General features: G+C 48.9%; 3 protein-coding genes across 3 annotated transcripts; 2 read left to right on the top strand and 1 right to left on the bottom strand.

Moving 5' to 3' along the window:
• Nucleotides 1-125: 125 nt before the first annotated feature.
• LOC125769531 (E3 ubiquitin-protein ligase highwire) lies at nt 126-24,006 on the bottom strand. The gene is given in 20 exon segments (XM_049438264.1): nt 126-1,302; nt 1,377-1,482; nt 1,554-2,230; nt 2,295-2,466; nt 2,559-3,247; nt 3,317-4,027; nt 4,099-4,302; nt 4,364-6,928; nt 7,067-7,729; nt 7,797-8,028; nt 14,989-17,084; nt 17,159-18,697; nt 18,780-18,783; nt 18,858-19,476; nt 19,552-20,172; nt 20,246-21,070; nt 21,140-21,364; nt 21,453-22,332; nt 22,335-22,945; nt 23,021-24,006. Coding segments are annotated over 20 exon segments (14,262 nt in total). The 5' UTR covers nt 23,460-24,006; the 3' UTR covers nt 126-918.
• LOC125769093 (uncharacterized) lies at nt 8,277-12,626 on the top strand. Its single transcript, XM_049437554.1, has 5 exons — nt 8,277-10,090; nt 10,193-10,338; nt 10,424-10,713; nt 10,787-12,090; nt 12,162-12,626. Exons 1-5 carry the CDS (start codon nt 9,595-9,597, stop codon nt 12,596-12,598), a joined length of 2,673 nt encoding a protein of 890 aa, XP_049293511.1. The 5' UTR covers nt 8,277-9,594; the 3' UTR covers nt 12,599-12,626.
• Nucleotides 12,884-14,995, top strand: LOC125769098 (uncharacterized). The gene is made up of 4 exons (XM_049437562.1): nt 12,884-13,281; nt 13,440-14,046; nt 14,113-14,247; nt 14,313-14,995. Exons 1-4 carry the CDS (start codon nt 13,015-13,017, stop codon nt 14,834-14,836), a joined length of 1,533 nt encoding a protein of 510 aa, XP_049293519.1. The 5' UTR covers nt 12,884-13,014; the 3' UTR covers nt 14,837-14,995.
• Nucleotides 24,007-24,044: the final 38 nt, after the last annotated feature.

Raw genomic sequence — 24,044 nt, 5'->3', positions numbered from 1 at the left:
ATTGGTGTAATAATCAACAATGTGATACATTTTCTTAGACACAAATATATACCACAAAACCACTGAACGACTGAAAAAAAGCATTTAAAAACGATGAAATTATTGAGAAAAAAACCACGAATCACTTACATCAGCATTATTAGCACAATTGACTAGCAAATTTGTTTTATTGAAATAATCATATCTCTTTACCAATATCATCAAGATTGGAACTAATGTTTAATAATGATCAGTATAATGTTTATCATACTTATACACTTATGGAATGTCTTAAGCGAGAGAGCGTAAGAGATTGTTTAATTAATTTAGCATGGATGGATTTTTTCTACGACCATCTGAGGTCACTAAAGAGGTAAATTATATATTTTGACTAGACTGATTCTTTGGTAAGGAACGGTCTTTTCAGTGCATTGGATTTTTGTTATCAAATTAAGCAATAATTTAAGCCTCTTTTATCTTTTATCGTAACACAAATGTAACGCTAATACAAAATGGACGAACTACTAGCGAGAAGGAATGATACAATGTTTTAAAATCATTTGTTGCACGTAATCTCATATTGAAATTAGAACCGCAAATTATCAACCATCACTTTCTGTGGAATGTTTAGTTCATGTTAAGATTAATTTTTATAAAATGCTTTTTACTTACGACATTTACCGCGACAATTTTGAATCGATTTGTTCTCCTCTCGTTATCCTAGCTAAACCATTCGGTTCGTTATTTGGTTTTTAGCCTAAATATGTTTTTTTTACCTCCCATTAGACCCTACCAAGCCAAATGGAGTAAAGTATGATGGTGCAGTGCAATAGCATTCGGTAGTTTGGTCGCTGTGAATTATGACAAAACTTTGGACAAATTGGTCACTTAAGCACATACCTTTCCCGATCCTGGTCGTATATTTCAGCGCGTGTTCGTTCAGAACGTTTGCGCATTGCGGCAAATTCCGCAACCTAAAGCAAACTCCTCACCCGTAGGAGGGTGTACGACGTGCAGGGGACATTCTTCGCCGGTCAGCTGTGTCGCTTTGGGACCGGCTGGACAGCGCGGTAGCTTCCCCTTCGGTAGGTTAGTCAAACGCTGGAAATCGTCATGGCACGTGTCGCAGAAGTGGGTAGTGCCGAAACAGAAAAATACCGCCACCGAGCAGCAGTATCGACATTTGTATTCGAGAAAGTCCATACCGTGCTTGGGACACATCTTTGCCTTCGATACATCGCTACAACCGCCACACACCAGTTCCTGAGGGTTAAAGTTTTCACCGAGCTCGGCATCACAACGTGCTTCACCTCCGTAATATGCCTGGTGGAGAGAAGCGATCATATTATAGCATACAGGGTGAGTACAAAGAATCACTTAAATCTTTTCTATTTTACCTTTCCACACTGACTGCAAACATAGTACGCGTAGCGTTCCATCGCGTAACGTGTGGGATCTGTTCCATCGGCGGTTACCGCTTTAGCTAATCCTTCGTATTCAAGTCTAAGTCAAATAATAAGAATAACGATGCACAAGAATGAGAAAGCAAGTAACTCCCCGTTAAAGAAACTTACCTCATCAAAGCTTTTCGTTTGACATCCTGTCGCAAAGCGACGATCGATGCCAGAAACGGTTCCAATGACGGATGCTCAATGTCAACCTTACAGATAGGACACTGCGCAAAACCAAAGCTTATCCGTGGACCGTTCCAGCGCCGCATAAGGACGGTTTTGCAGCAATGGTAGTGAAACACGTGTCCGCAGCGCAGTTGTATGGACGGTGCCGTACCGAGTGTTTCCGTGAAGCAGATCATGCACATGTCCTCACCGTCCTGGGTCAGACGGGGCTGCATACTTGCCCCGTACTGACCCGATTCTCCCTCCGACTGACAGTTCGGCACCAGGCACGGTAAGCATTGACCCTCATTGATAATGCCACCGCACGCGTGCCCACAGCGAGGATGCACCTTGGTGCAGGACACCGCACCGTACTCCTGACACTGGGCATCGGGACAGATGTTGCCCAGTGCCAGCAGACCGCTGCTACCCGTAGCACCACAGAAACGACACACGCCAACACCGGTTGCCGTAACCGGTACCGTGCTACAGCCTGCGCTCGGATCGTGCCCGCGAAACTCAAGCATGCCCTTGAGCGTGCGCGAATCTACCACCGCCCATAACCAGTAGAGTTTAGCGCGCCCGCAGCTTTCGTGCAATTCGACACGAATTGCGTCTTGTTCCTCTTTGCAAACCTAAAATCGTTAAAGAGACTCTCGTGAGAAAACGTACGATCGTAAGAAGGCTTACTACTTTTACCGCACGGTGATGGTTCCTAGCACGACGGTTTAGATGCAATACACGATCACAATCCGCACACAGTGATCCACATAGGGCACAATTGAGGACGGCATACGTAACCTCATCATCGTGGTTGCTACACAGTGGCCTGTTTGATTCCGATTGTCGATGCCACTGGTTGGAAGACAGTCTGCAACAAGAAGAGCGAACACTTAATAAATGTACCAGATACTTACACTTGCTATAAATTATAGCATAACAAGTATGTCGCGCTAAACGTACCGATCTATTTGTTCGCGATCGATTACGCAGAGAGCCGCTAACGCTAACCAAAGTGTGGCGGTACAGATACAAGAATCGGCACTACGACGATACTCCTCTTCCAGTTGGGTAACGTTCAGCAGACAACTAGCTACAGCTGACCGGCATGCCGTTGCCCACCGTTCGGACAGCTTACCACTGGCCATGTCACGCACTAGCGCTATAATACTTTCCGCCTGTTTAGCAGCAATCGAACCCCGCAGATACCAACGATAACGCTGCAGTCGACTAACGCTCCCAGTGCCCGTGGTCAGAATCTGTGAGGACGATGAGGTAACGCTTGCCAAACTAACGACAGTAGTGGCAAGTGAGGATGGTGGGACGTTTTGTTGCGATGGTTGCTGGTGTCCGTTCGAACCATTCTTTACCTTCACCTGCACCTGCAATGATTTTGCTATCAACGCAAGCAACACATCTAGCAAAGCTTCGGAATCAGTATCCACGGAGTGTTGATTCGGAACGCTGCTGTCCGCAGTGTTGTGAGGAACGTTGTCCGATGGAAGTTCCGGTAATATACGACGAATGAGTGCCGTTACTTGACGCTGAACTCGATCACTTCCCGTGTGGGCAAGCGAAAGCAAATCCTTGAGCAGATGATGCTGTTGCGAAAGATATGTACGACCCACAGAACTACCGGAAAGGGCCAGAACCTACGAAGGAAATTAGAGTCGATGTTTATTTCCCCAAAACCTTATCTTTGACTATCAACTACCACTTACCATGCTAAGCATCTCGAAGCAGTACGCATCGTTGTATGTTGTAGGGATGTTAACTTCACCATTCAGCAGCAATTCCCATGCATCTCGTGCCTTCACGGTTTCACGTTCAATTGCCTGTACCACATGTACAATGATTTGCTTCTGAAGATGACTGAGCTTACGTCGACTGAACAGGATGCCCACTGCATGCTCACGAAGATCGTGGATGGATTCGGAAAGCGATGGTAGTGGAGAGAGTTCCGTACTGCAAGCTTCACCGGACCCACCATTTACATTAGCTCCGCTACCGTTACTTGCTCCATTGCCAGAATTCCCGATAAGTGTGGAAGTTTCTTCCAGCAGCTTCCCAAACACTTGACCAGTTAGCAGACGAAACACACGCAGCGTTTCCTGCTCACACAGACGCGATTGAACCTGGCGCGGCGTGGGAAGCGAAGGAGCACTTGGAACTGACGACGTTGCTGGGTTTCCTGGTCGTGTTCCGTAAAGCTTCACTTGGCGTATGCGTAGCGTTGCATCGGGACCTCGAATTTCAAGACGGTAATGTCCGCTTGCTGGAGCATTCGAGGCTCCGGTTGTAGATATTGGAACTGTTTGCCAGGCACAGGCAGCCGGATCGATTTCGATGGTGCGTAGTAACGATAGTTCTCCTGTACCTGTTACACTGTTCAAATGCGATCCTCCGTAAAGCAATAGCGACGTGACTTTACACTAAAAATTTTGGTTCGAATAAAGGTTTAAATTTTTGTAATTCTCAAGGGGCTAAATTTTTTAAGACTTACGGCAACATCTCGACTATTGTCCACATGAACAGCAATCAGTGTTAACTGACATGCAACTCCCGGTACCGAAGATCCTGCTCGTCCACCGGGAATAAGCTCGATCGTCTTCGGTTTGCCGCGATCTTCTTCATCACTTTCCCAAAACGTTTCCGTAGAGTTGTCCAGCAGTGCCTGAGCAAGTGCTGGTCGCGATGAAACGGTGAGCTGAAAGTGAAATTCATACTAAAGTTTTGTGGACTCAAATTTTTAACTTCCTGCTTTTTACCTCATACAAATCGGTAATATCTTGAAATAGCGTTACTTCGATCGGTGCCTCGTCAGTAACTCCCAGCAGATGATCACGCACAGACTGTGTCTCCAGGGCTCGTTCCTCTTCTTCCTCCGATTTCGATAGAATGCGCGAAATATTGCCAAAAACATTCACGCGGTGCAAAAACTGATGATCGGACGGTACAAAACGCAACCCAAAACACTGAACCGCCATCCGTTGTAGAGGTGATCCAAGTGGAAAGTGTAACGTCAACTCAGACACAGTTGATAGAAAGGCGTGCAGTGCCCGGGAAATGCCACGACCTAGATGCCCTTCGCAACTGCTCGCTGGATGTTCGAGACCAAGCTCCGAATCTGCATCGGTAGGATCGACATCTAGATCGCTGGTAGTAAGTGCTGACACAAACCACCACATTACGTCATGCAGGCCGATCGGTTCCGTGAGTTGCCTCAGCAGCCAGTTAAAGCCTTGCAAACTGTACCTATGGCAGAGCGAGCGCCGCAACTGTCTTATCAGCAAACGACGCAACCGTTCCAGGTTGTGTCGCTCCAAAATGAATACCATTGCTGGTCGTCCAAGAAGGCCCGATTGGATGCCATTGGTGCCCGCTTCTCCTGCCACACCACCAATAGGAACACCAACATCCAACGGAATCAACCGGCGAAGATTTTCGGATGGATGGTTCAAAAGATTCGCATCTGAACGTTCATCTTCACGACGCTGTCGACGTCGCAATACCACCGAAGGTCCAGCTCCTTGTCCCATCGAAACACTACGGTGGAACTTCCCACCAGATAAAGGCAGAAAGCTTCCGGGAGCACTTTCGTTGGGGAAACGCGCCGCTGTTTGCTGTGTTGCCTCAGGATCCACAAATGTCCCCAAGCAAGCTGGCCGATCTGGGGGTGCGGGCCATTCCGATGCGTCAGTAACCTCGGTGAGAGATGCCTCACTGCTGCCCGTAGTGCTAGCACTGCATGCGGACGATTCTACCGGAGCAAGATCCAACAGGAAGAATGCATTTTCCTTCATCATTGCAAACAGTTCGGAAGGTAGTGTAGATCGTGGCGGTTCATTTCTTCTTTCTGCAGCTGCCGACAGTGTTGTCTGAGGGCCGACGGGAAGTGGTACCGGAGTGGTTCCTTCGTATCGCTTCCGACATGCTTCACATAGTAGATACCAGCTTGAGACACCGTGTCCCCCATCTCCACAGTCTCCAGCCCAACCTTCGCAATATACTCCGTTGGAGTTGTAGCCTTGACCCCCGGCAGGACGTCCACAACCCGGATGAGCCAGTCGCATATGGTAAGTCACGGGAATCGAGTGTAGAACGGTACGGCAAAGCTCACAGTAACTACCGTCCGGAGCAGAACCACCATTAGGCGGAGCCGTTGTAGTTGCAGTAGTTCCCGTTCCTGTTGTATTTGCAGCTAGGGTGAGTCCACTCTTACTAGCCGCTATTGTAGCACCGCTTGCAGGTGGGATGGCAGTTCCTGTGTTCGATACTGGCGCTGGCAGCGAGCCAAACTCTTTCCCTCCATGACCATCATCATTTCGCTTGTCGTTTGAGTTCGTTTCGACGAGCTGCACAAAGTTGGAACCCAACTGATCCCAAAGATGGACCAAACAACGCAAAGCTACCGGTGGCACTGGATTCGAAACGATCGTTGACGATGGGCCACCCCCATCGAGGGCCATGAATCCAGCACCGATGCCACGATGTCTACGATTCATAATGCATCGATTGCCACTGCGTTCCAGGGCGTCCAGCGTCGCATTTGAGAATTCCACCGAGTGACGCTGCAATACCTTCTGTTCGCGGGTTAATACTGTTGGAATTGGTAGCTCGCCCGTTTGATTGCCAAGTCCAACCGGTCCGCCACCGATACCAATGCCTGCCGTCTTTGAAATGGTTGGATGAAATTTAAGGAACGATGCACAGGCCATTGCATCGTGCACAAGACCTTCGTGCCACAGGAATGCCGCAAATACGGCACGTAGTGTTTCCGCAACCGATGGCGAGAGGGCACGCTTTGGGAGATGTTGATGAAACGATTGCTGCTGCAGATCTTGTTGCTGCGCTTGTCCATGTGTGGCCACATTTGGCTGTTGCTGCTGCTGAGTTGGACTAGCCGAAGAGTGATGTGGAGATTTTGTTTGACCGGTTGTGCTTTCGTCCATAAACGATCCCTCGGTCCCGGATCGATGGAACCACTTTTGCAATGCTTTAGCTCCTCCGCCGACAACTTCGGACAGTGCAGCAGTTGCGGCTTTACGGAAATCTCCATAGTTAATAGTGTTTTCGTTCTCTTCGCCATCGCCCTCACAATCGTCCGCCTCGATGTCCTCGACCGTGTCGGCTACTGAAGGTTCCTCCTTGGCAGTTGTATGCTCCAGCATTACCTTCGTCGAGCAAGTGTCCACAATTGGATGGAGTAGCGTTTTGCCTAGATGTTGGTTATACTGTAGACACCATGCCTCAACCGGGAACCAAGATGCTGGACAGTGCTCACGAATAGATTCTGCAGTCAAACGTACCCAAACGCCATCATCGTTTTCGAGCTACAAAGGAAATAATGATTGTTATCTCTGGGCAATCAAAAGCAGATTCTTTAAAAAAAACTCTACATCCCGGATTCAATATTAACAAATTGTTACAGAATTGGATTGAAATAGACTATTGAGAGAAAAAAATCGTACCTCATCACCGTAGGCCACTATACCATTCGGTCGTACCACACCGATTTGCTCCGATTGTAACGTTGGATGCAAACGCACGCGTAAGCCAGCCGAATTCTTGGCCAAGAATTTACGCAGCTTCGTTGGTGGGTGCACCTTCTTCAGCCCTTGTCCACCGCCCGCCATCCCCTTCTCGCCGCTGTGCAGCTTGGGCAATCCACCGGATGCACCGCTTCCGCCGGCACACGTGCCACCAACACCACCCGCACCGCCAGCACCGCCAGCGTCAATTACCTCCAGGCGGTAAATTTCCTCTTCGTCCTCCACCACCACCGGTACGCCGTCAATCTGTAGCGTTAGCTCGTACGCACCCGCAACCATCGGCGTCCAGACGAAGCCGTACTTATTTTTACCCAAATCATTGGCCGTCAAGATTTCTGTGGTCGCGGCAGTCGTGATGCTGGCACTGCTTATACTTGCCGCGTACAGGCGCAACTCCTCGAACGAGTAGCCGTGATACGGGCGCATGGCGCTGATTGCTTGTAGGCAGCTCTTTTCCTTCTCTTTGTACGTTGGCTCGTAAGGCACGGAGGGCGGCGTTGCGGTGGTCGGTGTTCCGGGTGACACTTTCGGTGTGATTGCGTTAACTGATGTGTCGCGCCGAAGCGATGCCTTCACTTCAATCTGAAGAGGGAGATAATAAAATTAACATTTAGACAAAACATTTTTTTGTGTAAATCTCTTCCCATACCTTTATGCCGGGTACGAAAATCTCTTCCCCATACTGATCGCGAGTTTCCAGCCGAAAGTGTGATGGCCAACCCGCTCGGAGTGGTGGAGTTTGCGGTGAAATAATTTTTATCTCACATCGGCTAGGATCGAGACGAGATTCGGGCTGCAACCAGGCGGCCAAACGGGCACCAGGCGAGCCTGCCGCTACGTAAATGAAGTCACGCAGGAACTGTTTTTCGTAGTTCTTTTCGCTGCAAAGTACAGAGATTGGATTTATAGAATTATCAGTTAGAAATTGTTATTCCCGTATTGGAAGATCAAGATTTTGGTCTCTATTTTAAATGCTTTTTCTGCCTTATAAACGATTTTATAATATTTTAAAAAATTCAAATGCATAATTATGGCCGCGGCTGGAAGCATCGTGCAGCGATATTCTCACCCCTGCATATGAAAGAGCAATCTGCGCACGCAACACCGTCTCCTTTGTTTGGCTCTTGAGTGTGGCAGTGTATGTGTGTGTGTGTGTTATGGAGTGTACGCGATCGATCGTCGCATAAGTGCGACTTGCAGTACGCAACGCACACTACACCATTGCGCACATAGACGTTCTGTAGTGGAGAGTGGGTGCGGCCTCTTCGTCTGTCCCATTCGTCGTATCGCACTGCCCATTCATACACGTACGAACGCGACCGTTCGCGATGCACCTGCCAAAGTGACCCTGTTTAGTTTCGATGTAAAGTGACCATTATTGTGCGTGCATCTAATAGACGAGGGAAGATAAATCCAGCATCCAGCCTAATTGTCCCAACAAGAAACACACACACAAACACACTGCTTCTTTCTCATGGTCGACGCGATTGCAGCACTTTGACATTCATCATCATCATCATCATGTTTATGTTTTGTTTTTCTTGCGCGGCTCATTCGGGTTTTTGGTTTTGGTGAACCCGAACGCGTGTGAGAAAATGTCAGAGGCTGTGGCTAGATAGATACGCAGCAGCCGTTCGCGCAACAGAGAAACAGATCGGTCGCAAGGGCCACCAGCTAACTACCGCAGGGCAGGAGGAGTAAGTGCAGAACCTGTTTTGTGTCACTTTTTTTTTTCTTCGCTTGCATTTCCCATGGTTGATTAGACATGGTCTAGCAAACAGTGATTAGACGTTAATTGGTTGTAAAGTGATAGGTCGTTTACAAACAAGCGATTGGTAAAAATCGCAGCATGCCACAATTGAGCAGCGTCGAACCATTCTGCGCACAGAACCATTTCGCTTGAGTGTGGTGTTTTTTTTTTTTAATGAAAAATGGTGCATAATTATTTCTGTAGATTTTAAAGTGAATGTGTGTGAAGAAACAAGTGCGTCTCAACACTAGTGGCAATGTTGTAGGATTAGTGGTTAGCTAACAACCCAACACTATACAGGAAAAAAGTCCAACATATTACGGAATTCCGTCCGTTTGTTTGTACTGCTAATTTTTACTTCCCTTAAAAAAAAGGAGTGTTTCAACACACAGACAAACCCTCCGAACAAATAAACAAAAACCCACGTCCAGCTATTATCGCTTAAAATCATTGGCCACTACGCAATCTTGATGTTCACACTCGCCCGCTACATGATTCATCGGTACACGGAAAGCTAATCTTTCCCCGTTTCGCGTGTGTTAGAATACGCGATTGGGCCATCTTGACGCCAGCAAATCAATCAACAAGCAATATAGGAGCAGTGGTGCTGGGGAACAAAAAATGTGACACAAATCAACGACGATCGATCGGTCAAAAGGTGCCATCAGTGATCAAATTCAGTACAAAACTAAGCGATATGGAACCTTGCTGGTCGGGCAGTAGTAGTAGTTGTCGTAGCAGTAGCAGTAGTGTGCTTTGGATGCTGATTCTAGCAATAGCAACCGTCCATCATCCGTCCACTGCTGCCGCCGCTGCCAGTGTGTCCGTCTGTTCCTATCTATGTACTTGTACGAACCAAAACTTCGCAACCGTTGACTGTGCGTTCGATAGCACCAACAGCAACTGGACGGATGCTGCATCTTTCGTGCTCGATGAAAAGCTCCTTGTGCCGGCCAGTGCGACCGCTCTCAACATTAAACTGATTGCCGGCGGGCAGCTTGTTATACGAAAAGATTTTTTCAAACAAAACAACATCAACCATCTATCGATCGATGGCAGTGAGTCACGCACGGGATCATCCGACACGTCCGTACAATTTCATGAAGGTGCGCTGTGCAACAATAATGGCCAATTTCCGGAGATCGTCGTAGCAAACATCGGTCGGCTGGTAATACACAGAAATATATCATGCAGTAAGTTCACGCCTCTATCTAGCGCCATTTTGCTAACAAAAAAAAAACAACAATTTGCCACACATTTTTATTGCCTGCTCACTCAACCCTTCTTCTTTGCAGGAGCACATCTGCTAAACATCACGCACGTGAAAGATGTGCTGCTTAAGACTGAATTCCTATCGGTGGACGAAGCGGAAGTGTTCATCCAGGACGTCAGCAATCTCCAAATTGAACCGAACGCATTCGGTGGTTCTACATCGTCTAGGGTATGGAGTAAATAGGGAACGGAAATATTCCAATCTTTTAACAAACCCACGTTAATGAATGCAATCTTTTCCATGTCATTTGCAGATTCAAATTTATCGTACCACTATCGAAAGTCTTCCGAAGCTTGGAGCTTCCTTTCGGCTGTTAAGTTTTAATGAGTGCAACATTAGTGAGATCGTTATGCATGCGTTCGATGCAAACGAGGTAGAGCATGTAGAGTTTGTCCGCTGTCGGCTAACGAGCCTGCGGCAAAAAGCGGTCACCGAACGATTGCTTAGCGATTCGTTCATTTTTCGCGGCTGCTACATTCACCGTATCGAGAAACAGTTTGTCGATGGGAGCGGATTAAAGAATTTGCTGCTAGAAAGCAACACGTAAGTGAACCGGAAAGCGTTGGACCCTTTAGAATAATGATCTAACCACTGTTCCCGTTGCTTCTTTTCACAGGATCGATGAAATTGCTGCAGATGCCTTTACCTTTACAAGTATTTTTACGATAGTCACCGGCAATCACGTCATACGCACCGGGAAGGAATGGTTACACCCGAAAGATTGGCAAAACGTGACGATCGCAGGCAATTCGTTTGGCGAATTTAATGGCATACTGCTAGAGGATCGCAAGCGGGACGACAGGACGAAAGCACATTGCTACTTCGGCAACAACACCATCACCAATGCGCTCCCGGATAGTTTTACCTTCGGACACAGTTGCCATATCAGCGCCATCCATTTCGGCCGGGAGTGTGGCTGTACGTACGACAGTTGGTTAAGGGAGCTGGTTGGACCAGTTGCTCATCGTGAAACGTTGCTATCCACCGTCGCTGCTAGCGCTTCCTGCCAGGTTGAGAGCAGCATGCGATATTGCTTTAATCGCAGCGAAGCGCCATCGAACGATACGTCCGTTGTTGGCTTAGGGCAAGTGAATGTGAAATACTTCCTGATGGAGTTTTGCCAAAAGGATGGATCGAACAAATGCTCTTCGTACACAAGTAGTGAGGAAAGGAATCGCAAACCACCACCACTGATACCGTTGGATAAGATAAATTCACTGGGCGATGATGACGATGATGATTTCTTGCTGGATAAGATGCTATGGATTTGGATTGCTCTGGCCGCGCTGGCAATTATTTTGCTGCTGCTATTCACCGTTTGCTTTTTTCGGCGTAGAGTCAACCAAACGCGCCAAACCATGACAACACAACCACCAGGTTCAAGATCGGGCACAATCCGTTCTGCGTCGCTCAATCGAAGTACATTCACTACGGCTGACAGACGCATCATTGCGAGCGCGCTTGGCTGGATCAAGGGTTCGTACGATCACAAGATTTGGAGCGAAATAAACACTCCGATGCAGCAACTACTTGCCCCATCGCCGGGCGGTGGGTGCATTGAGGAGCCTGTGAAGGTACGACTAATTGGAAGTATCCTCGACAGCCTGAAGCGTCACGAAATTAGTGCAACACAAATCGTTGCACTGAATGATATACTATTCCGCCAGCTGGGGCCACCGCCACCGGAACTGGTTGAAAGCGTACGACCAAATAGTGGTGCCACCAATGATGAGCTGGGACACATCTACGATGAGCTGCAACTAAACCGGGCACCGATGTTCGAGAGCTGTGGAGCTCATAACGTGGGACTGCTTGGTGATTACGCAGCACCGTTGGATCACGGTGGTGTGACCGTTGTCCCCGAGAGCATATACTCCGAGCCCGTGCTACACGATCAGCTGTTGTTGCAGCGAAGTGGTGGTAAGTTTAAGATGAAACCTTCATTCCTGTCCGGTTTTATTTCATTTGCCTTTTTTGTTGCTACCAAATAGACAATCGGAGTCTCATCAGTCCGTACGCCATCGGAGATGCCACGGTGCAACGGAATCCGACTGGTACCGAAGCGAACCTACCGGACGTTATTATGCTTCGTCGACCCACCGAAAACGCACCTTGGAAGGCACCCAGCGAGGAGGACAATGATGACGAGGATGAGGACGAAATTGATGGTGAAGCGGAGCGTAAAACGATGCTTCGTCCAGTGGACTGTGGAGACGGTGGCACCGGTCCAACGTATGCGATATCGATGAAGCAACTAAAACGGCCCCACAGGGGTAACACACCACCACCACCACCAACGGATAGTGGTGAAGATCAACCGGACGGGACCGATGGTAACCGGTCGGAACATTCCGGCAGTAGCATGCAAACGGTTCGCATCGAAGATATGACCCTTGCAGACGATAGCAATGAGCAACAGCGGCAATAAAATTATCTCATTTTTCAAGTCACAAAAACCAAGCTTCAAACAAACTTGTTCACCATATTCACACAAACACCACCTACAGTAGTTTTGCACACATTGTTGGTGAATCATACGTGGGTGCGTATCTTCTAACAGATTTCACGCGATAACGCAATGCACCGTGTATAAGCGACGTTGTTTGCACGTTATCTTATCGTACGGACCTCGCTGTACAAACCAGACACACTTGGCCCTACAAGTGCGTCTCTGTGTTTGTGTACCAGAAGTGTAACCATATTTCTCGTCCGTTATCATAACATCTACTCACTCGGGTTCGGCTTCAGAAAGAAATACCTTCAGCTCATTTTCAAGCCCTTCACACACCACACACTGTAAATGGTACAAAACGCGTCTGGACGTGTGTTTGCTTTGTCCGCACAATGGATCGTGTTCGGTGTCGTTTTTGCATCGCGTTGTTGATAATACTGATCACCGTTAGATTGGCACATGTCTTAGCGGAACAGGAAGAGCTGGAAGAAATTGTCCACCAGCCGCTACATTGTGAGCGAATCGATAATTCACAGTGGAGCCAAGCAGGTGGGAATGATTGGGGATCATTTCACGGTAGGATAGGTGAGCGTGTGCTGCGCTGTGACTGTCACGACAGTGTCCGTTGGCGGCGCAGTAACGAGTACGGTGAAGAGCGGGTAAGTTTATGTTTAACCTTCGCCAGTTCTATTTCGCTGAGGTGTCAAAAAATCAGCACTCAGCGGTACCACATCACCAGCTTGCATTGAGCTTGCCATCGCGTTTTGGTTCGGTACAGTTCGCGTCTCATGAGTCATTTTTTCTGTTGCATCATCAGCCGAAATTACGAACCTCAGCCTTTATCCTGCCACCGTTCGAGGCAACCACCGTGGCCACCGATATTCTGATCGTAAACTGCCAGCAACTGCTTGTACCGGCTGGTACGTTTCGCTCGATCCGTGCTGGATTCCTACCAAGAACGATACGATTTGTGAACATTGAACAGTTGACGCTGGAGTCGTTTGCGTTCGAAAGCGGCAGTCAAACAAGCGGGCAACAGAATGTTAATCCACGCGATCCCCATCCAGTATTCGGACCGATCACTCTCAGCATCGAACGCTGCCAGTTGGAAGAGCTTCCGGCCAATGTGTTCCACGGAGCAGCAATACGTTCCGTCTTGTTCAGTGCATCTCAGGTTGGGGTGATTCGATCGTTAGCAATCAGCACACGCTTTCAGCAGCTAATCTTCTCCGACACTGTGATTGGTCAGTTCTCTAGGCACGCTTTCAAGCGTGCTCAGATGGAGCAGTTGCATCTACACAATGTAACAATGACCGGGGCTTGGTCCTCCCAAGCCTGGCAAGGACTTATCGTAAGCAATGCGATACAGATAAGAGACTCCAACTTTCTGCAAACCATTCATCCTGCGGCTATTACCGAGAGCAGTACGTAATACGAGACTGGAGGGTGCATTTAAGTAAAATTAGTTTACAAAAATGTATCCATTCCAGGTGCTGATGAATTGCTGCTGCAAAGAAATGCTTTCAACGAGTCTATCGCTGACGAGGCTTTCCAGTTGGAAATTAAAAATCGAATACGAATGATCGACAACACGTTTGGTTTGCTGTCGTCTAACCTTTTCCGAGGTATTTGTTTCCTTGGAAGTAATTTGAATGATCGATTACAGTATGTTGTACCATCTCACTTGCAGGTATCAGGATATCGAACGATTCAGCATGGAACGCACAACCGAACATTCTACTGGAGCGTAATCGTATCGACACATTCACCCTTTCGAACGACGCGCATACTTTTCTTGCCTTTCCACGCAATTTCTCCGTAAATCTGGAAGGTTTTCGTATTGCGCAACTTGCAACATGTGAAAGCACCAACATATCTTTCCCGGCATGGCAAGAAATTTATTTTTTGCAACCCTTTGCCACGACAGCACGCGATGATCCAGAATCGTACATCTCCGTTGAGCAATTCCGTGCCCGGGAGGGTTGTGATTCGGAAGGACCAGATATGGTGGTGGTGATCGTGTTGGCTACACTGTTAGGAGTCACCATACTCGGTGCCGTGATTGGGGGTCTCCTGTGTTGGAGACATTATCGCAAGCGACAGCGAATGTTACTGCTGGAGCAAAATTTAGTGCAACCCGTGCCCCGAACCTATCGCGAAACACAGATACTGCTAAAGCTCGAAACGGTCGGTACACTGAAGACGGATTTTTAATACCAAACACGTGATATAAATATCAATTTGACCGGGTCATTCGAATATGCGCGGTAATGTAAGACTTAAGAAGAAAACCTGGTCGCGATATTAAGGGCACCAAACGGATGTGAAACTACCAAAAACTACGCTTATTTATCAAGTATACTCACAGCACCGGGAGATGGCAGTCGAGAGCATTGCGGATAGTCAGCATGGCATCCGGTACCATCAGTCCTTTGGCAAGCAGTGTCGTTCCATACCGTTCCAGGGTGGCTGCCTCTGGCTCGGTGAGTCTATCGTCTGGATCATCGTCAAATCGTAGCTCCTTTCGTAACAAATTACGTGCACAACGACCACCGAGATGGGCCAGCTCATGCTCCAGAGCGATCAGAGTACCGCCGGCCGTTCCACTAGCACCTTCCACAATAGCATGATGCGCATCAACGTGATCGCCCGCCGGGACCTGGTCTGCATTTTCATATCCAATCACTAGACATTTGAACCCGTACGACTGTTGCTTGGGTTCGTTGACGTACGTCGAACAGGACTCTAGTGAGATTTCTACTTCCCTTCCTGGCAACACCATCGCACGGCCCGGACCACCATATCCCCAGCGAGAAGGACTATTATACATCCGTACCGTACACCAATCATCTAGAGAGTCCTTTTCATTGCCGGTATTGCCGCGATCACCGCGCCGATTAGGAATTTTCACCTTAACACGATCCTCTTCTTGTACCGTACCGCACAGCGCATCAAAGGTGAGACACATCCAACGCACTGTTGCCGGAAAGCGTACACGGTACGCGGTAAGGCTAGCCGTTTTATAGGGATGATCACTTTCCAGGATGCAGTAGTGCGGGCTGGTCGTATTCATGCTGGTAGCCGATGAGGTGATCGTCGTTGTCGCATTCGGACCACTGTTCGTCATGTGTGTGAAGCACTTGCCTACATGTCTTTGGCGGCGCAGTTCGTTCAACGCCGTTATCGGTGGAAGAATCTCCTGCACCATGGACAGTACCTCGACCGACACCTTCAAATCCATTCGAATGCAGCGTTCCAGCTGGGCAAGCGTTAGTGGTAGCAAATATCGAAACAGACAGTTCACTACCGACGGGGAACGAGTGGTGCGCGAACGGAACAGATCCCACACGGTTCGTTTGCGTATCGGAACCGCTAGTACCATACCAGCTCCAGCCGGTAACTCCATTTCATTTCCATTTGCCGCCACCATTCCAATGCCACTTCCAGCAGCACTGCCACTAGCTCCACCGCTTCCTCCAACACCGGCACTACCACCACCACCAACTATTCCACCAACCGTTGCCTCGGAAGCGGAATCAATTTCGTACGGATCATATGGAGTACCTGCAGAAATTCCCGTTCCAGCATTACCGCTGCTTCCTCGCAGTGTTTCTAGCAATCCTTTCGGGAGCACCTTACCGATGGTACGTCTCGTACGTTCAATTGTCGTCGCTGCTGCATTCGAAGAAATCACACCAACCAGCCCGGTTGAACCTACGTCCAAATGTTCCTCTATCGGAGTTATGTTATGTTCTGAATCAATAGCTACACCACCACCCACAACTCCACCGGCAGCTCCACTTCCAATCACACCGCTAGCACCACCAATACCAACAACTCCGGACGAGGCAGAAGATGAGGGCGTGGACGATGTTTCCGAAGACGACGGCGCACGCATGCCCGGTGAGGCAGAAGTCCACAGGGCTAGCTCATGTGCTACGGTTAGCAATTCGCGACAGCGGCTTACAATAGCTCTCGCTACTTCCAACGCCAGATCACGCGCCTGCGTTCGACAGTTGCCCAGTTCGCGGCCACTACCAATGTTCATTCCGCCATGCGGAAATCCTGAAGTGCCTCCAGCTGGAGTGCAATAGTACAGTATGGCCGGTATTTGTCCACGGGCCGGTGTGGTACCGTTGAAGCTTAAATCGCACGGATAGAAACGGAATGTAACCGTACCGCATGGTCCTCGCAGTGACGATTGTCCGCAATCGCCCGAAAGTGTTCTCGCTCCCTGGCTGCATAGACGTAGTGCGTAACGATGATTTTCTTTAAGTAACACGGCTCGATTGAAACGCAGTTCGGCCATATGTTGTCTTACGGCCGTTTGATCGTACGATCCTACGATCGATTCCAACACTTCCCAACGGTGCGAATGTGAGTAAGTATGTGAATGAGTAGAATGATGACTATCGTAAAGCAGTTCCAACTGATACTCGTAACTCCCAGATCCGGAATATACCTGTTGGCGAAAAATAGTTCCATTTAGTAACACAAGATGTGACAAACTCCACGTCTACTAAAGCTTCTACTTACGCATGCACCCACAATCGATATGCCCGAACGATCAACGGTAAAAGCGATCGCATCAGGACCGAAGTTCCCCGTATTCCACGTTTTGCCAAGATCAACCTTTCCGAAACGGCTGCCCGTGCTAAACAGTCGGTTGCTGCCACCCATCGGAGCTAACGGCGGCACCATCAGATCCGTTGCCGGTTGCTGTGACACTTCCTCCGGATCACCACGATCACCGCGCTCCCTATCTACTGGATCACATCCGTGATGGATGATTTCGGACAGCAGCTTAGCTAACAAGCGACACCCGTTACGGATCAACAACCGCTCCTGATTTTGATCGTCATCCTGACTCTCGTCCTGATCGCTGTCGTCTTCATCGCCATCGCTGTCACCTTCGGTAAGCGATTCGTTGCGATACCCTCTCGACAAAGGCCAGCCTTTACCGGCCTCTCCCTGCTCATTGTCGTAATCATCCCGAGCAAACGATCCTGCATCGTGACCTCCATTTTCGGCCACATCCGTTGCCTCGTCGTCATCCAGCTCGTAATCGTAGTCGACACCTTCACTGCTACGGCAACTGCTGGCGCTACTTGTATTGCTATTGCTGCTTCCGCTGCTACTACTACCACGACGCCGATGGCGACCGATCCGATCGAGCTTTCTGCGCACCGGATCCGACACGAGCTCCAGCAATAATTCCAGCACATCTCGAAAATGCCAATCGGGCAGATGCGGAACACCCGGCTGTCCTCCAGTGTCTGCACTATTCGATGCACCGACCGTACTTGTCATTTGCTCAATTAAACTTGCCAGCAAGTCACGATTGCGCGAGATCATAAGCGCTCCGGAGCTGGTTGACTGTGGTCGACTGGAGCCGGTAGCTGTTGGAACCGGTGCTGACTGCGAGGGAGAAATTAGTATCGAGAAGGTAACGCGCAGATTAACAGAAGGTTGACAAAGTCCAGCTAAAATTGCACTCAGAAGAAGACGGCCGGTGGTTCGCTCTGTACCACTGTTTGAAGAACCGTAGCTGTACCGGTAACGATCGACGTGTGGTTTTACACCAACATGAATTCCGCCAGAGTCCGTCTCACGCAGGAGCAGTAACCGTCTGCACAGAACCTCCCATTTTAGCGGAGGCGTTGGATAAAATATGTCAAAGCATCGAACAAACGTACGGTGACATTCGGCCAGGACTTCACGTTTTGCTTTGCAAACTCGCCTTCTCATGGAACGTTCCATAGCGGGTAGCGTAACACGATCGGCCAGGATGTCGATCAGCAGTGTGCGTATTTCGACCACTGCCATCGCCAACGATTGATGATTTCCGGTAATTGACGATGCCATCGGATGAACCGTTGACGAGGACATCGGTGAGCAAGTAGCTTGATGTGGAGTACCGAATGGATTTACAAACTCCGAACGCAACTGATCTTCGATGTGAACATCGGTATCGTCCTCGGACGAACGGGAGCCGGTCGGATGGTAAATTGCGTTCAAGTAACGACGGAGCAAACGTAGACACACTCTACAGATGAACGAAAGTCGAACGATAAGCTGTATAATGCGGAAAAGAAAGAAAATACATAAAACCAACAATTGGTTTTGTGAATGGAAGAACGGTTTGTTTCCCAATTACATTACTTAACTACAATAACTTATCTTTGTTTAAATGTTTGATATTAAGTTTTGATTGTAAAATAAAAATAAAATTTACGTTTCAAAAGCTACCAAACATACCTTCGCTTCTCCTATTAGACCCGCATTGTTCGTTGTCATTGGGTTGGTGGTGAAGGTTTTCGTTCCACCGCCAGAACCCTTCTTTTGTTCACCCGACAGATTGCGGAAAGCATTCCACGCCCAGCTGAGCAACGCCGTTAGCGATTCGAACGTTTCACGATTAATGCCTGTGGCAAAGCGACGCGATATGGGACACAATGTTACCGCACTCTCTTCCGTGCAGGAGTTACTGAGCATGTTGGTACTATTGGTAGCACCAGCAGTGCCAACAATTCCACCACCGGAACCTGTCTTCTTACGACGATACTGAACATTTCCTGCAGCAACACCGTTCGTTGGGGCCTTAGCACGTCCCGTACGGAATGGAAATCGGCTTTCACTGCCTACGTTTGGGGCAGGAAATCCGTTGCTAGCACCATCCGCATTGCCTATATTCCAACGATTTAATATGGGAATGGCAGGTACTTCCTCGTCAATACTGCCCGACCCGAAGGTGGGCGTAAGCAGCACAGAGCGATGCTCGGGAACGTCTTCCTCTTGCGGATCGTCATCCGGTGCAAGATCACATAATTTCACCTGCCGGCCATTTCCGAATCCTGTTGGAATTTGAAGAAAGATTTAAAGGCTCATGTAATACAGAAAAGTCTTACTTAATTCGCTGTAATACTTACCACCTGCACCACTACGCGATCCCGTAAACCAATCCGAAGCATTCACATTAACATTCCCATCCAGTGGTGAAGATGAAGATCCACCAGAAGTGGATCCATCCAACGTTGGTTCAAACGGGGGCCACTGTCCAGTTGCACCCAATCGTTCAGTAGCTTCCGTGAGGACATCCAAACAAGCTAGTAAATTAAGCGCCAGCTGAAATCGTGGTACCTCACAGCCATTCCATCGCTGCGGAAGTGCTATTTCCGGACTTAGCACGGTAAGTGTCTCGTGCGTTCCGTACCGCATTTGATCACCCTTTTCGCAATCCGTTTGGTACGCGTGTTGGTTTGGTTGATGTTTACGCTTCGATTTCCTTCGATACAGCTCCGACGCAATAGGGTTGAAAATCAGCATGCGCTTCCGGATCGCGTCGTAACACCACAGCACATTAAACAACGGATCAAGTGTGAATGAAAAATGCCACCGATTTCTGCGATACGCTTCCTTCACACTCGCGCTGGAAGCGTTCAGCTCAACACGTGCATCGAACTGGTTCATTCTATGCGCACGGCAATGTCCGGTCCTACGATCGATCGTGATGGAACCGGCTAAATGTGACTGATTGTTTGGGATAAGCACTGTGGAATATCGTACGTAACATTATTCTCCGCTTCGTTTGCAAAAAAAAAAACATTAGCTACATGTACTTACAAATCGTTGATCGATCCGCAGTAACGCTGTACTTCGCCAGGGCTGCCCCATTAATAAGAGATTCCTCCACCTTGATGTACGTTTGATCACCGCTGGCCGCGATGAACGATGCTCGGCGACCCGTTCCCGGACCGAATGAATCGATCGCAACGGGTCCACAGTGCCAGAAGAAGCTTCCATCGCTTACACTGTCCAACCGTCCACCCGGCGCCTCCCGACCGAGCTGTCCCTTATGATAGTTTCCGAACGTGTAGACAGCGCCACGGCTCGTTAGCACCACCGAATGATTGCTACCGGCAGCGACAGACACTACCGTACCGGCACCGTTCGGAAAGCGGACCAAATGTGGCCTTCCTCCGGGTGGTGCTTGCAGATCACCGGTGCCTAACTGACCGTACTGATTGCTACCGAAGCTGTACACCTCTCCCGCGGAAGTAAGCACCAACGAATGATGCTGTCCACAAGCGATCTGTGTAACGATCGGTGGACGTCTCGGGTCATTGCCGGAATGTGGCAAATCTACGCGCTGCGGTGGTACCGGTACGATGCGAGGTGTGTCTGGATCGGTGGAAGAGATTGGATTGGTAGCACCGGTGCTATTTCCCGTACCGGAGTTGCCACAGTGACAACAACATCCACAACCGCAACCACACTTTGCGCTTGAAGCTGCCGGTGGTTCGGCGTGCGCTACTGATGGTGTGGAGTGACAAGCGTTACATGGAGCGTTAGTTCCAGTCACAGCATTGGATTGATTCGTTGTAGAGCCGTTAGTTAACGGTCCTACATTTGGTTGGTTGTTTGTATTAGTAGTCGTTAACTCATCCACTAAAAACAATAAAGGAAAGTTAATTCATAGTACCCAAAAAACCATCCATTTCAATGAACATCACTTACCATTACGTTCACGTTGAAATTTTCGACCACACTGTCCCTTATTGTTGAGCCCAAACGTGTAAAGCTGTCCCAGTGCATCCACTGCAACGCAATGGGCCTTCCCGAGGGCTACCTTCCGTATCACGACATCAGTTAAACCACCAACAACACCGTTCGGTTCACAGTAGTTTGTGTCCTTGCCGTACATAATGAGTTTGCCATCTTTGGTCACAAATGCCGATGTGCCTAGCAGGGACAAACAGTAGAGAAGTAGAGAAGAGAAAAAGGGTAAAACTAATAACAAAAGACCGAGACGTTATGCAGCGTTACACACCATTGTTACAGGCCACGAACGTGATCGTTTGTCCGTCCAGTTTGTTTAATCGTTTCGGTTTAATCGCCTTCGGTTGTCGTCTGTTAGTTTTGGCCAGTTCACCATCTTCACCTCGCTTGGCCGTACCGGTAAAGTATACCGTTCCATCACCGGTTAACAGCAGTCCGTGGTTGGCCTCATGACCCACCGCAACCTGCCGGAAGCAAGTAATTCCCTTCGGTAGTGCCGTCAGTTCATTCAGCTTCATCGAAATGGTAGCCTTCGGGGCACTCATTACACATCCTATCGCTCCGGCTACGTTGGCGGAAGTTTTGAGACCCAGCGCAGTACCACGGCCCCAGTACAATACTTTACCATCGTCTACCAGCACTAAACCAAACTCTTTGCCGCAGGAAATCGATTGTATACCGGCACCGGTAGGGTTAGTTTCCAGCACGGGAGGAGCTAAACCGCCCGGCGGTTGCTGATATCCACCGTTATCGACTAGATCTTCCTCGAACGCGGCCCAACCGTAGGTATGATATCGGTTTTTCGCTAACTTTAAACGCAACTCCGGTCGAGGATCGTTCTGTGTGGTACCGGTCGAACCGGAGCTAACCATTGGAGGATAGAGCTGCTTCACGACAAGGATATCCTCTTCCTGATCGTCCATATCGGTGGAATCGCGCACAGAGTCCGATACTGCACCGAGCCAACAGATGGCATCACCATCCGAGAAGAGTTGACCGTAACGACGCTGAAATGCGGGAATCGGTGCCGTCTGCACGGTTCCTAAGGCGGTTAGCGTTGTTGGATCGTACAGCTGAAATGTCCAACCATTGTTGACCGCCATCTTGCTGATGCGGCCGTAATACAATTTACCCTGGAAGAACGAACATCTTAATTAATATCGATATGATTGCGAAATTGCGAAATTTGCATATGACATACCCCGGAATAGCCAATCCATCCCGGTAATTCGTTCTTTGCATTCGTTATCGTGACCGCACCGTAGATGAGCCCTTCCTGCGTCCCATTGAAACCGGACCCAATCTTCAGCAAACCTTTCGCAGTGACTAGATACAAATATTTGCCATCGGATGCAACCGAATGTACAGCGGCCGACTCCAGCGGAAGTCGAAACTCGCCGATCAAACTGCCCCGAGGAACACCGCACCGAAAGTAATCCGCAATGGAGGCACGTCCCGTTGCCATGGAGAATATTGTGCGCTGCAGTTTTGCGACACTTTGCGGCATCTGAACGGAACCACCCGCGGCACTAGTGTTGGTGGAACCGTACACCGAATTCATCAGTATTGCGGCCACCGAACGTACTATACGGCCCGTATCGCCTTTCGCAATGGCAAGTGAAAGTAGCGTAGAACAGGCAAGTGATGACCATGCGCCATTTGCCGCACTGGGCGCACTATTGATGGTGGACAGTTCCAGCAGTAGATCGAACAGTGGTCCAAACACGGCATCCGGTTCGTGTCGCATTCCTTCAGGATCTTGACCTAAAAAGGTAAATAAAAACGATTATTTGTAATGCGATGTGACATACTGTTAGGAACATTACGTCCAAACCTTACCCTGCAGTATGTCGTACAGCGAACGAAGCGCTTTGGTGGCGATCCGCGGTTGACTCTGCCGCGTTTCTGCTATTATACCATACAAACTGTCCAGCCCCGCTAGTACAATCTGCGGCACACGTTGATTCGCACCCGATTGCCCACTAGCGATGGATTTGGGTTCATCCAGTGCCGTATCGATTATTCGCATGGAGGAAACCGTTGCCCGTGCCGTCGTTTCCCGTTCCAGCACAATGGACCGGACGGCATGGTACACACCGAAACGGGACGCATTCGATGCTATTTCGTACCGATCCAGGTTGGGTTCCAGCAGCAGCTTCGATTTCGTATCCTTTTTCGATGCTGCAACCGTGGCACTGTCGCCCGCATCCGATGTTTCCGTCGATAGGAAAATGCTGTTAAAAACCGATCCATAGCGGGCTGAATCGTACAACTCCATTGTCTAGTAGCACGTCGGTGTGCGGATGTGTGGTGTACAATCCTTGTCGATATTATAAACTGCACCACCAAATATGCTCAAACCGCAGCCACACACAAACACGGGAAAACCAATTTTCACCAGGGCGTCCCTACCGCCCGTGAGTGCTGATTTCAGGTTCCAAAATGAAGGCTGGATGTGAAAAATCGATATTTCCCTTTGCAGACACCATCCTCTGCACGCGCCGACCCTTCAAACCGATGCCGACTTCCCCTTCGGTCCGCTTTAGGGCAGACGCGCGACGTTTGTTTACCAAAAGCCCAATATGACGGGCGCTCGAGTTCGTCCTGTTTTTCCCCTCCACATGAATCAGCTGATGATGACATTTCGCGCCGAAGATTTGTTTTGAACGCGCTCTTCGTAATCTCTTTCGTGCATGAATGAAAGGGGAAAACAAAAGGGAAAGGGACCCGACGATCGGTTTTCGTATTTCCGACAACACGCGTGCTTTACAGTGCGGTGAATAAATGTGCATTTCGTGTCGTTTTGTACGCACTTGAACACACCTTAGCGTCGTCGTAATGATTGGAATTTAAATATCCTTTT

The sequence above is a fragment of the Anopheles funestus genome, chromosome 3RL (assembly GCF_943734845.2).
Source record: "Anopheles funestus chromosome 3RL, idAnoFuneDA-416_04, whole genome shotgun sequence".
Taxonomy (NCBI): Eukaryota; Metazoa; Arthropoda; class Insecta; order Diptera; family Culicidae; genus Anopheles; species Anopheles funestus.
Note: the sequence above shows the minus strand (reverse complement) of the source record. Positions and strands in the feature narration are given on the sequence as shown.